The sequence below is a fragment of the Hyperoodon ampullatus genome (assembly GCF_949752795.1).
Source record: "Hyperoodon ampullatus genome assembly, chromosome: 17".
NCBI lineage: Eukaryota > Metazoa > Chordata > Mammalia > Artiodactyla > Ziphiidae > Hyperoodon > Hyperoodon ampullatus.
In genome coordinates, this window is record NC_136930.1 from 51,484,910 (window position 1) to 51,500,412 (window position 15,503).

The 15,503-nt window shown below is 45.6% G+C and overlaps 1 protein-coding gene across 5 annotated transcripts in view; it reads right to left on the minus strand.

Moving 5' to 3' along the window:
- Positions 1–3,236: 3,236 nt before the first annotated feature.
- Positions 3,237–15,503, minus strand: part of SYBU (syntabulin) — a gene marked incomplete at its 5' end in the record, with an annotated part of 70,530 nt that continues 58,263 nt past the window's right edge. For 2 of the 5 annotated variants that reach the window (XM_079722319.1, XM_079722316.1), the window contains 4 exons: positions 3,237–4,428; positions 6,295–6,444; positions 8,137–8,340; positions 14,812–14,910. In XM_079722319.1, coding sequence (XP_079578445.1) covers positions 3,333–4,428; positions 6,295–6,444; positions 8,137–8,340; positions 14,812–14,910 — 1,549 coding nt within the window. In that variant the 3' untranslated portion in view covers positions 3,237–3,332. Of the gene's footprint in view, positions 4,429–6,294; positions 6,445–8,136; positions 8,341–14,687; positions 14,730–14,811; positions 14,915–15,503 lie in introns of all 5 variants that reach the window. The other 3 variants (XM_079722318.1, XM_079722320.1, XM_079722317.1) reach the window with 2 other exon arrangements.

Sequence of the window (15,503 nt, forward strand, 5' to 3'; positions counted from 1 at the left end):
GGAAGCTTCTGATGATTCACTTCCAGAAACAGCTTCCCTTCCATTTCAGCCAAGTCCCTCTGCTACTGAGCGTGTGCTGTGTAAGAGCCCATATGTATGCCTGAGGCACGTGTGTATCCCACGGAAGAAACAGCCTATCTGAGACAGCCCACCTCACTCCACAACTCCATCCTGTCCCTTCGTGTCTTCTCAAGGACTTCCCTCCTTCAATTAATTCTTTCTCTCCTAGATCATCAGTTTCTTCCTCTTCATTGGCTCAATCACAAAAGCCTACAAACATTATCTCCTCTCAATATTGAAAAATAAAACACCCTTGCAATGCATATCCCCTTGTAACTGCTACCCACTGCCCTACTGCCCATTCAGGGTAAAACTTCAAAAAAATTAGCTGCACACATTGATTTCCGCTTTCTCTCTTCCATTCACTCTCCAACCCACTCCAATCTGGCTTCCATCCCCATTTTTGCCAAGAAAATGATCTTGACAGTCACTAAGACTTTGTTGTCAAAGCCAGTGGACATCTATCTGTTCTCATGTTACTCAACTTCCTAATAGGATTTCAACACAGGTGACCATTCTCTGCTCTTGGTTTTCAGAATATTGCAGTTACCTAGTTTTCCTCCTGCCTTTGGGCTGCCTCTCTCAGGCTGTTTTGTTGGTTCTACATCCTCTACCTCTACCTAGATGTAGAAGTGCCCTTGGACTCAGTCCCTGGCCTTCTTTTCCTCTTTACACTCTCCCTGGATGATTTCATCCATCCCATGGTTTTAAACAGTATGTAAATGCTGAAGAACCCCTATTTCATAACCCTAGCCCTGATGACTCCTGTGATTTTCACATGCATACATGCAATTACTCACTTGACATTTCCACATATTTAACAGACTTCTCAAATTTATTGTCCCAAACTAGCTTCTCTTGAACTTTTCCATTCTCAGTAAATGATACCACTATTGACCCAGATGCTCAAGTCAAAAACCTGAGTGATCCTAAATTTCTCTCTTCCTTAAACCCTACCTCATCTCCTCCCCACATCCCATCTATCAGCAAATTGCATCAGTACTATTTTCAAGATCTATCTTTAATTATTCAACTTAATCTCTATATCCACTTCTACCTCCAAATTGTCGTCAATCATCTGGACTATTACAGTGGCCTTCCTGCTGCCACTCTGCCTCCGTACAATACATCCTGCAAATAGCAGCCACAGAGTCAAAAAAAGAAAGAAAAAAAAAAGAAAGAGAAAAAAACCCAGATTGTATCATTGTCCTGTATAAAGTCTGTTAATATTTCTCATTGCAGTGGGAATAAATTCAAACCAACCCTACCATGGTTTACGTGGCCCCATATGAACGAGCTTCTCTTCCACTTCTCTAACCACCCCCGTGCCCCTCACTCTGCTCTAGCTACACTGGTCTCCTTGATGCCCCTCTAACATGTCAAGCCCTTTTCTGCCTCAGGGCCTTTGCCTCTGTTCTTTCTGCAAAATTTTACCCCCCATATCTTCCCACAGCTGGCTCTTTATCATCCATTAGCACTAATGGTATTTCTTCAGACAGGTGTTCCTTGCCTTTGTCCCCATCAGTCTTGGTCAAAGCACCTCATTCCCTTGGAAGCACTTACCACTATCCAGAATTAATTTGTTCATTTGTTGGCATGTTCTGTGTCTTTCACAGACAGAATATAAGTTCCCTGAAGGCAGAAGCCTTGTCTGTCTCCTTCACTATTGATGACAGGCCTAGCGAAGTGCCTAACATGTGAGCACCCAGTAAGTATTTGTTGGATGAATTCATTCAACAGCTATTTTTAGAACCCCTACAATATGACACCTACTGTTCTAAGTTCTTGACATTTTTCTGTGAACGAAACAGAACACAGATCTCTGCCCTCAGAGCCCTAGTATTTTAGTGGGGGAGATGGGCAATAAGCAAGACATAGTAAGTGACAATACAGTACGTTTAAAGGTGATAAGTGCTGTGGAAGAAGAGTTTCTGGGTGAAAACTTAGGATATTCCCCAGTCTCTTCCATTTGTGTGTAAAGTGGAAAAGTCATTTGCTTTGCAGACCCTTGAAATCTTGGCTGCTAGAGATGAAAGATGAGATCCTGAGCAATCTCCCTCTTTAAGGCTCAGCTCCCTTATCTGTAGAGTAATATCCATATCACAAGATTGGTGTGAGGAATAAAGTAATACAGATTTAATACTGTCTCATCCCTTCCCAGCCACCCACTCTCACCCTATTATTCCAAGGGGAGGACACATACGGTGCAGCATTTTCTCCCTCTCTGAACCACCAGCATGCTTTAAAACAAAATCAGCCCAACCTTCCTGAAAATACTCAATATATCCTTACTGAATAAATATGTGGACTAACAAGTGTATGGATAATTTCAGAGCAAACAAACAATCAAAACTACTTGTTTTCAGAAACAATGCTTTTTAAAAGACAGAGCAGGAAGTCCTCACCTTTCTTTAATAATTATTTTTCCCTCTTTATCACTTAATTCCATATTTACAGATCCCTACTGTTAAAGATGGAAGGATCTGCTATCCACTTAGTCTTTCTTATCATATGTAAAAGTAAAATCACAGAGATAATTATTTTATAGGAGGATAGAACATTTATTGAAATGGAAACACTAATCTTTATTTTCATCATGCTGAAGTGTGTGGTTACAAACGATTTTCAATAAAACACTATATATAATAAGCAAAAAATAAGTTAATACCATGTAAACCTTACATATAGTTTCATCAATTAACAGGTTTAAGAACAGACAAGCCATTTAAGACTCTGGAGCTACATCTAGTAGAAAACTGCAAACACTCAAACCTTATCAACCCCAAGTAAGACGCTAAGGAGCTATCAAGACTTCTTCAAACCAATTACACAAATACATTGTTCTTTTTGGTTACAGTCCCCTGCTATGCACAAGACCACTGGAATGCTGTAACAATTACACATTTTAAAACGGCAAAAAGCAAAGCAAGGAGATAACATGCCAGCCTTATAGAAGCTGTCTTGAAAGTGCAAACTTTGCATTTTCTCTACCTGCACCACTAGGATAAGTACGGGTACCTCAGACGACACGGCAGGATCATGAGCATGCTTTCTATATCACACAGGTGGGACATGTACTGGAACCAGGTGTCCATGCCTTCGAAGATACCTCCCGTTTTAAACAGTGAACAGGCTTCAACTAAATATAGTGCAAATCAAATACCGAGGAGCAAAAACGACAGAACGGAGACCGCCACAGGTCGACCCGCTGCTTCTCCACCTGGCATCAGGCCACACGGGACAGACTGGCACACGGAAGTGACATCTTCTCTCTAGGGTTTGATATGACAGGTGGTGCGGCGGAGCGAGTGCAGGGCCACCAGGCAGCAGCCCCGCAGCAAGGCCCCGATGTTGTAGATGGGATCTGTTCCCCCCCTCTGAGTACTGAATGCCCACAGCACGGTGGGGACCACGGGGGCCGCCACGGCCAGGAGATCCACCAGGAAACTGCTGCTCCAGTACCGCCCCACGACGCCCCCGCCGGACAGCGGGACCAGGCCGTTCAGCCTTTCCTCCGCGGAGCCTGCAAAATCCAGCTCTCTCATGAGGCGGTTCCCACGTGCCTCCGGACCCACCTCGGCGGTCAGGGTCTCCACGGGAGACAAGAGGATGGCAGAGTTTGGATTTCTTGGAGTTAAATCGACCACGAGGGCAGAGATGGACTCCAGGAAGCTTTCCATCGAGTCGGCCCTGGACTCATCCTCGGGGGACGTGGAGCTGGAGGGACAGGGGTCCTGGAGCTGGAGCACGTGCCAGATGAGCTCGGAGACGGCAGGGCTGTAGGGCACCACGTCGGTCTGCACGGCCTGCTCCGCCACCGCGCTGCCCTCTTCCTGACCCTCCAACTCGAGGATCTTTGCCCCAGGGCTGGCACGAAGCAGCTCCAGGTCGCCGGCCTCCACGGTGGTGGCTGTCACCAGCTCATCGAACACATCTGTGCCGCGGCCCGCGCTGTGTTCCCCCAGCAGCTCGCTGTTGGCCCCCGCCTCCGTGGCCTGCTCCTCCGGGGTCAGCTCCTCGGCCGTCGGGCCAGAAGCCGTGCTGAGGGCTAAGCCCTTCTCCGGGAAATCACACGGAAAGTCGAGACACAGCTCGTCCCTCAGGGAGCCATTGTGCGCCATCTCCATGCTCTGAAGTAGAGACTCCAGCTTCTTGTTTTGAATGTTTATGTCCACGAAATATTTCTGAATGCCTTTGTCCTTATCGGCCAAGCTGCTCCTCATCGTTTCGATGACCTGTTTGAGCTGTTGAATCTCCTTCCTGGCTTCCTTGAGGGCCAGCTGGGCCTCCACCCGGTGGCACTCTTCCTCAATCCAGTCCTCCCGCATTCGGGCCAGCTGGGACTTCAGCTCCACGATCTCACTCTCCCTAGAGCCAGAGGAGACAAGCCCTGCTCAGAAAAAGGCCAACTGTGAAGCAGGCAGCAAGCAATTCTGGCGCCCGGCCCAGCCCGTGCTCTCCCACCGGAAACATACAGGTTAAATCAGTTTTGAAATTTTATTAGCCCTGAACTGCCCCCTTAACTGTAAAATAGCTAAAATAATAACAGTAACTAGAATCAGAATAAAAAATGCTATTATTGTTTTTTTTTTTCTTTTTGAGTGCCCACCATATGTCTGACATTTCATTAAGTACTTTTCAGTCATTATCCTCTATTCGATACAGACACACCTCGTTTTACTGCACTTTGCTTTATCGTGCTTCGCAGATAGTGTCTTTTTTTTTTTTTTTTACAGACTGAAGGTTTGTGGCAACCCTGCTTTGTCACACGCTGGTTAGCATTTTTTAGCAATTAAGGTATTTTAAAATTAAGGTTTGTGCATTGTTTTTAGATATAATGCTATTGCACTCTTAGTAGACTCTAGTGTAGTGAAATAACTTTTATATGTGATGAGAAGTGAAAAAATTCATATGACTCACTTTATTGCAATATTTGCTTTATTGCAGTGGTCTGGAACCGAACCTGCAATATCTCTGAGGTAGTCCTGTATTTAATATTGGAAATTGTTTTATGAGAACACACTAGTGTCTCTTCGCCTGCTTTTATCTCCATAGTCTACTCTTTCCTATGTCCACAAAACAATTTGTGGAAGGAAAGTCTGTGTCACTTTTAATTACCTATCAAAAGCAGAAGGCAGACTGATAAGCTTTAGCAGTGCAAAACAGTTCTGATCATATACCAATGATAATTTCTTAAAAATTTATTTAAATCATAAAAAGCTACATGTTGCAAGGACTTTGTGAAATGTTGATCATTCTATCTCCTCTCAGGCAAGATGACACTGGATCCATCCTACACTGAAGGGAATCTATTCTATTTTTTTCTAGATCCTTCACAGGACCCTATTTCCAGATATTTGTCAAAAATTTCTTCCTTACATATAATTTCTTCATAGTCCGTGTAAATATATGTCCTCATATTCTCAGTGTTTCAGGATCCTGACATATTTGAAGAGATGCTGTAAGTATTGCTTCTTTAAGTTTAGGCTTGACTCTTCTCCAGTTTCACTGCCTTCCCATACCTCCCTCCCATGACTATTCAAACCGTCCCATAGATTCCTCAAATCATAAACCAAAGACTTCCAGAAAGTAGGGTGTGACTCATGTCACCCTTACCCTCAGTTCAAAGCCACTCTGGTCAGAGCTCTGCTTGTCAACTGCAAAATGACAGGGAAAAACCATCAAGCAGAAACTCTGGCCTGTCCCAAGATGTCAGAAGTCTCTTCTCTCTGGGATAAGATCTCTTAAGCTTGGGCTCTATTTTTTTTTTTTTTAATTACCATAACACTTGGCCTAGAATAATGAACCTCTTCCTTCAGCACAGAAATAGCTTGTAGGAATCACAATGCACAAGGCCATCCACTCTCTCACAGAGATAAACAGGGCTTCACAGGGGCCAACTGTGTGTGACCCATTCTGCTGGAAGTATGGGATTGTTCCTGCAAGTGTTCCAGCCATTTAAAAATAGTCAAACACACACACCCGATTTTTCACATCAAAGCTGGACACACCCAGAAAAAGCAGAGGATCCCTTCCAACCCAGGAGGGTTCCCTGGACCCCTGAAACAGCCAAATCACACAGGATTATAAAAGAGCTCTTTTGAGAGAGTGATTTAAGAAATCTGACAAAAATTAAATGAAGTCATTTGTCTTCTTTTCTTGTGTGGGTTCATATTTCATTTTATGGAAAAAGAAAAGGTCCTAAACCATAGCGTGCAAGGAACGTGGATTCACCTCTCATGTAGTCGGCGCTCAGACTCCTTGAGCCTGGTCTTCAGGTGTCTCACTGTAACCTCTTTCTGCTGCAGAGGAGTCAGGTACTGCTCTGGATTTGGGGGTTTGACACCATGATTTTCACCACAGGACATGTACCTTCCAGATCGCCTGAAACAATCGAAGTAACAAAATGTTACTTTTTCTATAAAAAGAAAAGTTAAGGCACAGCTAACAGGTTGAAAAGAAATGGCAGCCATTTGCTGGGACCTTAAACCCCAGCAGCGTGTGACCTCACTTCAGAAGGGGGACAATAATCCACCTGCCAATCTTAGGACTGTTCAAACTGGGAAGATTGGGGGCGGGGTGTTTGTGGAGGGGGCGGGGACAGGGGAGAGGGAGATTTTCTGTGGCCTAGGGATGATCTCATGTAAAATAATGCACAATTGTCCACGGGCCTGCCTGGCAGTTCAGAGTAACAGGCTATTATGTTAAAGGACAATGAGTAAAGGCAGGTGGGAGGGCAGCAGGGAGCGAGGCGACCTCGCTTCCACACAATGTGCCACTTGCCTAAAGGTCCCGATTGTTGTTAGTTGAATTCAGATTGTTCTGACATCAGTCCCTGGTGTGAGTGTGCTGACTTGGTGGAAACTTTCCTTCTCCTGCAGGACAAAAGGCTAGTCCAGTCTCACCAGATAGGTTTTGTAAGAGAGGCGCCCAGTGCTCTTCAAAACTTACTTGCTGGAATCTTGGCCCCTCTTAGGCCTGGCCAAGAGGTGGGTATCCCTGCTGTAAGAGCTGACTAATGAGACCGGGATGCCCAGGAGGAGGAAGACCGGAGGAGGAGGGCTGGCAGCTTCTTCCCGGACTCGGGACCGCATCCAAGCCGCGGCCCTAGCCCTGTTCCCCCTGAGCCTGTGCTCCATCCAAGGTGGCCCGAGTCCAGCGTCCAGTTCCCAGCTCTCCTGTCAGGGCCTGTTTGGATGCGCAGTTCCTTTTTTTTCTGCACCCTCATGCCTCCCGGGGACTAATTCATTCCTTGCTTGACCTTCAGATCTCCTTTCAATTTCACTTTTTCAGAAGCCTCCTCTGACCCCTCCAGCCCGAGCTGGAGCCCGGCCCCACCTTTTACATGCACATATAACAACAGGTACTTGTAGAAGAATCCTAATGTGTTGCTGTCATTAGATAACTAATATTTTTCTTCTCCTCTGGGCAGTCAGCAGAGGGACCATCTCGGTTGTCTACTGCTCTGTTCCCAGTGCTTTACACAGTACTGGGCACACATGGTGCTCAGTAAACATCTGGTGTTTGAATGAATGAGCAGACATACGAATGGCTCTTCTCTGCTCGGAGGGAAATGCACAGGACCCTCCTACTGCCGCTGTGCCATGTTTTCTGCCTAGCCAGGAACTCCTGGGACTGCGGAACCTTATTAGAAATGAAATTGTGCCTCGTGTCCTTTCTGCAGCAGCCCTTGAAGGATTAGCTGAGTGTGGGAAAGGAAAGAGAAGTGTTGTACGACAGAATAAGGCAGGGGATCAAGAGTTGTATCATTTAGGGCTTCCCTGGTGGCGCAGTGGTTGAGAGTCCGCCTGCCGATGCAGGGGACACGGGTTCGTGCCCCGGTCCGGGAAGATCACACATGCCGCAGAGCGGCTGGGCCTGTGAGCCATGGCCGCTGAGCCTGTGGTCCGCAACAGGGGAGGCCACAACAGAGGCCCGCGTACCGCAAAAAACAAACAAACAAAAAAACAAACAAAAAAAAGAGTTGTGTCATTAAAAAAAAATTTTTTTTTTGAAGAGAAGCTTACCAAGTAGGACAAAGTAAGAGTCATGAATTGGGAGATAGACGGCCCTCACCTCATGACGGGGCTGCAGTCACTTCCCTTGTAGGAGCCGGAGTTGCTGCTACTGGGGGAAGAAGGCGCATAGCTGGGATGGATGTTAACGGGACTCAGCTGATTCCTGCACAGCATGGACAGAAGGTCCTTCTCCCGTGGGGAGGGTGGGCTGTTGCCAGACTTGTACGATGACGCTCCATTGCTCCGCCCGTGGGGACCTCGACTGGGAGGGAAGCATGAAGAATGTTAGAATCCTTGGGGCTGTAGATACCCAAATGCGAACGCTTTGTTCCTTCTTAAAGCTAGTCACCACTGAGGAAATCCAATCTATAGGGCTGGAAAGGGCAACATAATTATTAGAGCATTTGGCTTTATGAGTGGCCTTCTTTCTTCCCACCTGCCCGATATTTTCTCTCCTGTGTCACCAGCACAGGCAACCTCTCCCTCTTCTATTCTTTCAAATGGTTTCTGACCACAGATTAAACCCAGCTGTGTGCTAAGAACACAAACCATGTAAAATATTGATTTGGTTTAGTTTCGTTCCAGAGGCCGTTTTGAAGATGTGGCTTTTGTTCCAGTATACCTGTTTCTGCGTAAAAATATTCAGGTTTGCTGATGTTGGGTAAGAAAATTAGGGTGTTTCATTTGGAGGATGGGGGAGAAGGGGTTTGCCCGAAAGAAGAAGGAAAAAACAGGATAAATATAACCCACATAAATGTATCGTCTATAATTTTAACCACCTATTTTTTTTCTTTCCATCCCCAATGACATAGCACAACCTTTATCATTTAACTGCTTAAAATGTTAGCCCCCCTTTTTTCCCTGCCTCTTGTCTTGCCCCTCCAGCAAGGAGGCCGTCCCTGTGGTGAGAGTGGCTTTTCCAATATGGAATTTGAGTATCACTGGCCTCCTCAAAGCCATTCAGTGATTCCCCGCAGCCTCCAGAATAAAGACCAGACCCCTTAATACAGCTCACAAGGTCTGACCCCACCACCCCATCCAACGCATCCTCTGCTGTTCCTCCCCCTGCATTCCAGATGAGGTACAGTTTCCTGATGGTCCACGCTCTCCATCATCTTTTTAGTTCTGAACTTATTATTTTCTCTGCCTAGAATTGTTCTTCTGCTCCTACCCTGAGCCTCTGGGTACCTCCTACTTCAAGACTGATGGGAACCTACTCCAAGCAGCCTTCTCTGGACCCCTCACTCCCTCGGCCAGTGTAGGTGCTGTTCGCCGGTGCTTCCCAACACCCTGTGCAGGCTTCACTGTGGAACTTATCACAGTGCATCACCACTGCACATCTGTCTGTCTTTTCCACTAGGCTAGGGCATCCTGAGGGCAGAAACACAGCCTGTGCTTTTACATCCCCATTACCTCCTGGCACATGATAGGTTCTTCCTAAATGACTGCTAAGGGAATAAACTGGGTTGAAGTCCTGGCACTGCCACTTACTAGGAACTTAGGCAAGTAAGCCACTTAATATTGGGATATATGATAACTTTCACAGAGTTGATGTGCAAATAAATCAAAGAATGGATGTTGAGTACATTGGACAAGCTGTTAAGGGCAATTCAACTGCAGGGTACTGTTTCTGGATAAACTGTTTGAACTTCCCTGTTAATCTAATTCCATTAAATTTGATACACCGGAGTGTAAGGAAGTATCTAGAGAATGTTGAAATTACTTTAAATAGGGTAGCACGTCTATGTCAGGAATATATCTTGCTGACATTACAAGGAAACCAAAGGGAACAAGATACTTTTCATATAGCAGGACTTATTTTTGTCAATCCCTCTTTGCAATTTTGATTACAACTGTATCCAACGGACACATCTCACTGAGAAACATGAGTGAATGTGAGTATGAGTGTGTGTGTGGGTCTACTTGGCTCCAAAATCACAATTACTTACTTAAATCGAATACAATTTGAACTAGCAGTCAACCCAGTAAATCACATAAATGAAACATCACCAAATTCTAAAGTTAAAAAGTTCTTTCCTTTTGAAATCATCCACATGGACTCTGCCTCCTTTTTTGTGAGAAGAGGACATTTTATATGGAACAGATGGGCTGGTGGCTTTGTGACAAACCAACTTCAGCAGTTCTTTGGTGGGTGTGGGGCAGAAAAGAATATGTACCCTGGCTTGGATGTGCTTCTCTATGCTTCACTTCTGTTGGCCTGACTATTTCTTAATGTGGCTACGAGAAAGATGGAGAGTCAACCATTACAAGTTAGGAGAAAGAGTAAAAAGCTATCCCTCATGTGGACCTGGGGAATTCTGTTCTGAGTTAACCTTTGCTGAGAACCTTCTGTGACCCAAGCCTTGTTGCAGGTGCTCTATGAACATTGTTTCACTTAATTTTGACCATCATGGCAATAAAGCTTATGGCAATAAAACTGGTACAATGATCATTTCCCTGTTATATTATGTGAAGTACAGGCAGTACGCAGTTATGTGAAATAACTGAGGCTCAGGGGAAAAAAAAAACTGGTTCAAGATCTCACAGCTCAACTGGGATTTAAATCTAGGTCTCAACTCTACAGAAATGTCTCCAGCTTTATACAAATGGAATATAGTGTTTTGATCTTGTAAACAGGTATATTAGGTACTGGCTAGGTGTGTGGTTATTACCTGAAGAATTTACCACCAGCTTCTTTAGTTTGGTGCATGCACTAACATGCACGATTAGTGACATACAAATTAAATGAGATGAGGATTCTGTAAGAACTCATCTGCTATACAGAATAGAGCAAAAACTCTTCAAACTGTCAAACATTACTAAGGTATAATTGAGTCTTGAAATATATTTCAGGAAATGAGTTATTAGGCTGTTTGTAATAGCTAACTTTTAAAAAAGAAACTACATGCTTTAAATGATCAGTTCTGTTCCTTACATTTAGTTTAGCTCAAATGCTAACATATGTGGGTACAAACTCATTGTGGTTGATAATAAAAAACATTTGCAATGGAGAAGACAGGATTCCATGTTTGTCAAGGCCGTGCACAGGCAAATCTGACGCTACCTTCCTAGCCCTCCCCAAATCCCTTGGTCTGATGGACAAAAAGAATGCAGCCCACAGGGAGGAGACAGAATTCTGGTACCCTGCCCCCTTCCTGCAAATCTGAACCAGTAACTGGAAAGTGAGAGAAAGGGAGAAGTGAAGAAGGGATCCTCAGAAGGCGCCCAGATGACTCTCTATTCTCCAGGCATTGCCCTTTCCTCGGGTAACATCCTCACCCTCACCGTCACCGTCACCACCACCATCACCATCACCATGCTCATCATCACTGCTATGGGCTGAATGGTGTCCTCCCCAAATTCGCAGGTTGGAGCCCTAACCCCCAGTACCTAAGAATGTGACTGTATTTGGAAATGGGGCTTTAAAAAAGGTATTTATGCTAAAATGAGGCCCTTAGGGTGGGCCCTAATCCCAATTTGACTAGTGCCCTTACAGGAAGAGGAAATTTGGACACAGACAGTCACAGAGAAAAGACTAGGTGAGGAAACAGGGACAAGACAGCCATCTACAAGCCAAGGAGCAAGGCCTCCACAGAAGCCAGTCCTGCTGACACCTTGATCTTGGACCTCTAGCTTCCAGAATTGTGAGAAAGTACATTTCTGTTGTTTAACCCCCCCAGTCCATGGTATTTTGTTATAACAGCCTGAGCAAACTAATACGATCACATTCACCACCACCACCACCATCAGCAGCAACAGCGGCAGCATCTTGCCCATTAGTATTATTTTTATCACTATTGACTAAAACAAGCATGTAATGACTCTTTTCCTGAGTTCTGGGCACTGTGTTAAGCACTCATATCTATCAGTTTATTTAAATCAGTGAGGTAGATGCCATTATTACCCCATTTTCCAGAACAGGAAACTGAGGCTCAGGGCCCTGGGTCTTGCACCTAATAAGCAATGGACGCTGAACTCAAGCCCAGGTCCATCTGACTCCAAATCCTGAGCCTTATTTTTTTCTTCTTCTTACTTCTCTCTGCCTCTGATTAAGATTAGAGTTTTAGCTTTGTTGTTGTTTTTTTTTAATTAATTTGTTTTTGGCTGCGTTGGGTCTTCGTTGCTGCGCGCAGGCTTTCTCTAGTTGCAGCGAGCAGGGGCTACTCTTTGTTGTGGTGCGCGGGTCTCTCTTGCAGTGGCTTCTCTTGTTGCAGAGCACGGGCTGTAGGTGAGCAGGTTTCAGTAGTTGTGGCACACGGACTCTAGAGCGCAGGCTCAGTAGTTGTGGCGCATGGGCTTAGTTGCTCCGCGGCATGTGGGATCTTCTGGACCAGGGCTCGAACCCGCGTCCCCTGCATTGACAGGCAGATTTTAACCACTGCGCCACCAGGGAAGCCCTAGGGTTCTAGTTTAAGAAAGAGAATTCCTCAGAAATATCAGCAGAGTTGGCCTTCTCCAGGAAGAGATGGTTTGTAAATCGTTTTTGTTTTTATAATTGCCGTCCAAAACATTCTTTCCAACCACCCCTGTCTTTCATTTCCCCCACCCCTTCACCAAATGCTCCCGCTAGCCTTCCTCCCAGGATCTAATTCTCCACAAAGAAAATTCATTTATTACAGGAGGAACCAGCCAATTAAAAGGATCATAAGTTATTTTAAAGTTTTGCATGGATACCAGGCCCATCTAGAGGAGCTATCCTCAATGCATGGTCCTGTAGGACACACAGATTATGTGAAACACCCGAGATGTTCCATCCCAGATATCTACTGATGGTGCTCTGTGCCTGGGTCAGATAAAAAAAGTGAACATAATGGATAGAACATTTGCCTATTTCAATTTCCTATTGAGCATATATCTATTATGCATGTATTAGTCTATTAAACATATATATGATTTGCACATAATTATATTTAACTACTTTATGTTTAACACATCAATTTTTCATCACTGAGAGAATTCATGGATTCCAGACTAGAATATTTTCTCTAAGTCACTCAGTATAACTGACATTACCTTGGAATTTAACCACAAACACAAATTCCTTTGAAATGCTTAACAAAATTGGCTTGCTCTTCAGGCCGTTTCTTTTTTCTTTTGCCTCTCCATTCTTTGATGCCTTGTACCATGGGTATGTGCTAATTTCTTGAATGGGTGAGATAAATGGCTTATTCTCAGAGCAAGCCACGTCTGATTTGTACAGAGAATGTTTATAGTTACATCCTGTGATCCCAGAGGCACTTTATTTCCAAAATAAATGGTATTTATCTATTTTGAAGAACAACTGTGCTTCTTCACTGTGGACTTCACTCTTTAGTTACAAGTTTGTTTGGCTTCAGCTTTAACAATAAAACTCTGCACTGGGGATCTCAGGTCCCTTTATAAATATCAGCCGTATCTTCTGCTCACCTAAGAGAAGTGGGAAACATTTGCTTGCTCAGTCCTGGAAATGCAAGCTTTTAGAAACTAAACAGATTTTCTTCAGCAAGGAACCTTAAAAATCGTGTGGTCCAATCTCCTTTTTACACATTTGGACACTGCGGCCCAGGACAGTCAAGTGACAGTCACCCCTGTGTTGTGTGGCTCACTCCATTGCTTTGTTCAGGTCCCTGCCCAGAGCTCACCTCATCACAGAGTCTCTAGGAACCAGCCTATCTAGAATATACCAAACATCCTATTACCCTCCATATCCTTTCCCTGTATTTAAATATATATATATTATTTATACGCATTTATTATCTTTCTTTCTCTACTAGAATGAAAATAGTTTTTCATAAGTTTTGTTTACTGCCTTATCTCTAGAAACTGCCTCACAGTAGATGCTCAATAAATACGTATTGAATGAATAAATGAAGCCACTGACGGCAGCAGAGAATCCTGGGGCTGACCAGCTGTCCTGCCAAACGTGAACAGTGGCTCCCATTTCCCTCACAGTCCTTCTCTCCCTCAGTCCAAACAGCACCAATGGCGAACATCTGCTGATGTCTACTATGCCTCAAGCAATGACCTCACACTTTACGTGAACTAATTTAACCTACCAGGTGGGTATGACTGTAGCCCTATTTTCCAGGTGAGAAAACTGAGGCGTAGAGAAGTTGAGCAACTTGCTCAGGGCCACACAGCCTGTAGATGGTGGAGCTGGCATTCAAACCAAGGTAGCCTGGCTCCAGAGCCCTCACACTTAGCTATTCTGTTCTACTGCCTCTTTCGGTGGGTAGGGGGCACCCAGGCCTATGAACTCCATACCTTCTTCACCCCTTCCCCAAGTGAACGTTGGAGGTGGCCAGAGGGTCACTATGCTTCCTTCACAAAGACAAAAAAGGAAGCTCAGCTAGAGGAAAGAAAGGGTGAAGTCAGAGGCTTTACAGCTAAGAGGACAGATTCATGAAGGGGCGGCAGTGTGGGAAGTGGGAGCCGACTAGCCTGGTCCTCAGGTGAGCACACAGGTGGGTGAGGGAAGGAGAGAGCAGGGAGGGAAGGCGCCAGGGCTGCACGAGAGGGCGTCGCGGGCGGAGGAACACAGGGCAACCACGTCGTGACCGAGGTAGGTGAGGTTGGGAAGAGTACCAACTGTGAATCACTGTAAAAGCCAGCCAAACAAAAAGCACTCACTGAATAAGCATAAAATCGGAACGCACAGTAATCCAGGTGGTTCTAGAGAAACATAAAGTACAGGTCAGTCGCCCGTGTAAATCGTCTTAACAATTACAGAGCAGGAGGCAGGAGGCGGGCCTACTTGCGTGAGAAAGAGGACCGCTTGCTTCCCGCAGCAGACATGTGGACCTCAGGAGCCGAGATGCTGCCCGTGCTGCTCGAGGAGCTAAAATCGGCTTCGCTACCTGAAAAACAAAGGGGGAGAGAAGCATGAAGGAAATGAAACCCGAGAACACGCTGGCCAGTTCCCTGCCCTCCGACGTCCCTGGCTCCCCGCGTTTGCACACGGACTCAGCAAGTGGCCGGGTTCCAGCGCTCCCAGGCTCCCAGCGTTTTCCGCAAAGCAGACGAGAGAAGGCGCAGGCATGAGGGCGTCGTTTCATAAGCACAGCTTGGGAGCACAGTGAGGCAGGTTTCATAGAGGCCGGCTTCCTGCAGAGGAGCAGCGGTGACCCGGGTCCGGCCCCAGTGCCCGCCTCTCCCTGCGCGCCAGCACTGCCGGGGACATCAAGGTGCCGGCCCCAACGTTCAGCAGAATGAAAAGCCTGCTCGTCACCCCCAAAGAAGTTTTTCCCAGAGAGTTTATCTTTAGGCTTTGTAGTCGTCTAGCCGTACTTGACTTTGGCACGTTAGGGTCTGGAGATAAGCAACCGTCTAGAAGCTGTCACGGGGAAAGCCTGGGCTCCAGATAACTGCTCCAACCGGCACTATCTGATTATCCACCTTCTCTGGCTGCAGCTGCAGTTTTTCTATGAAGAACAGAACCTTAACAAA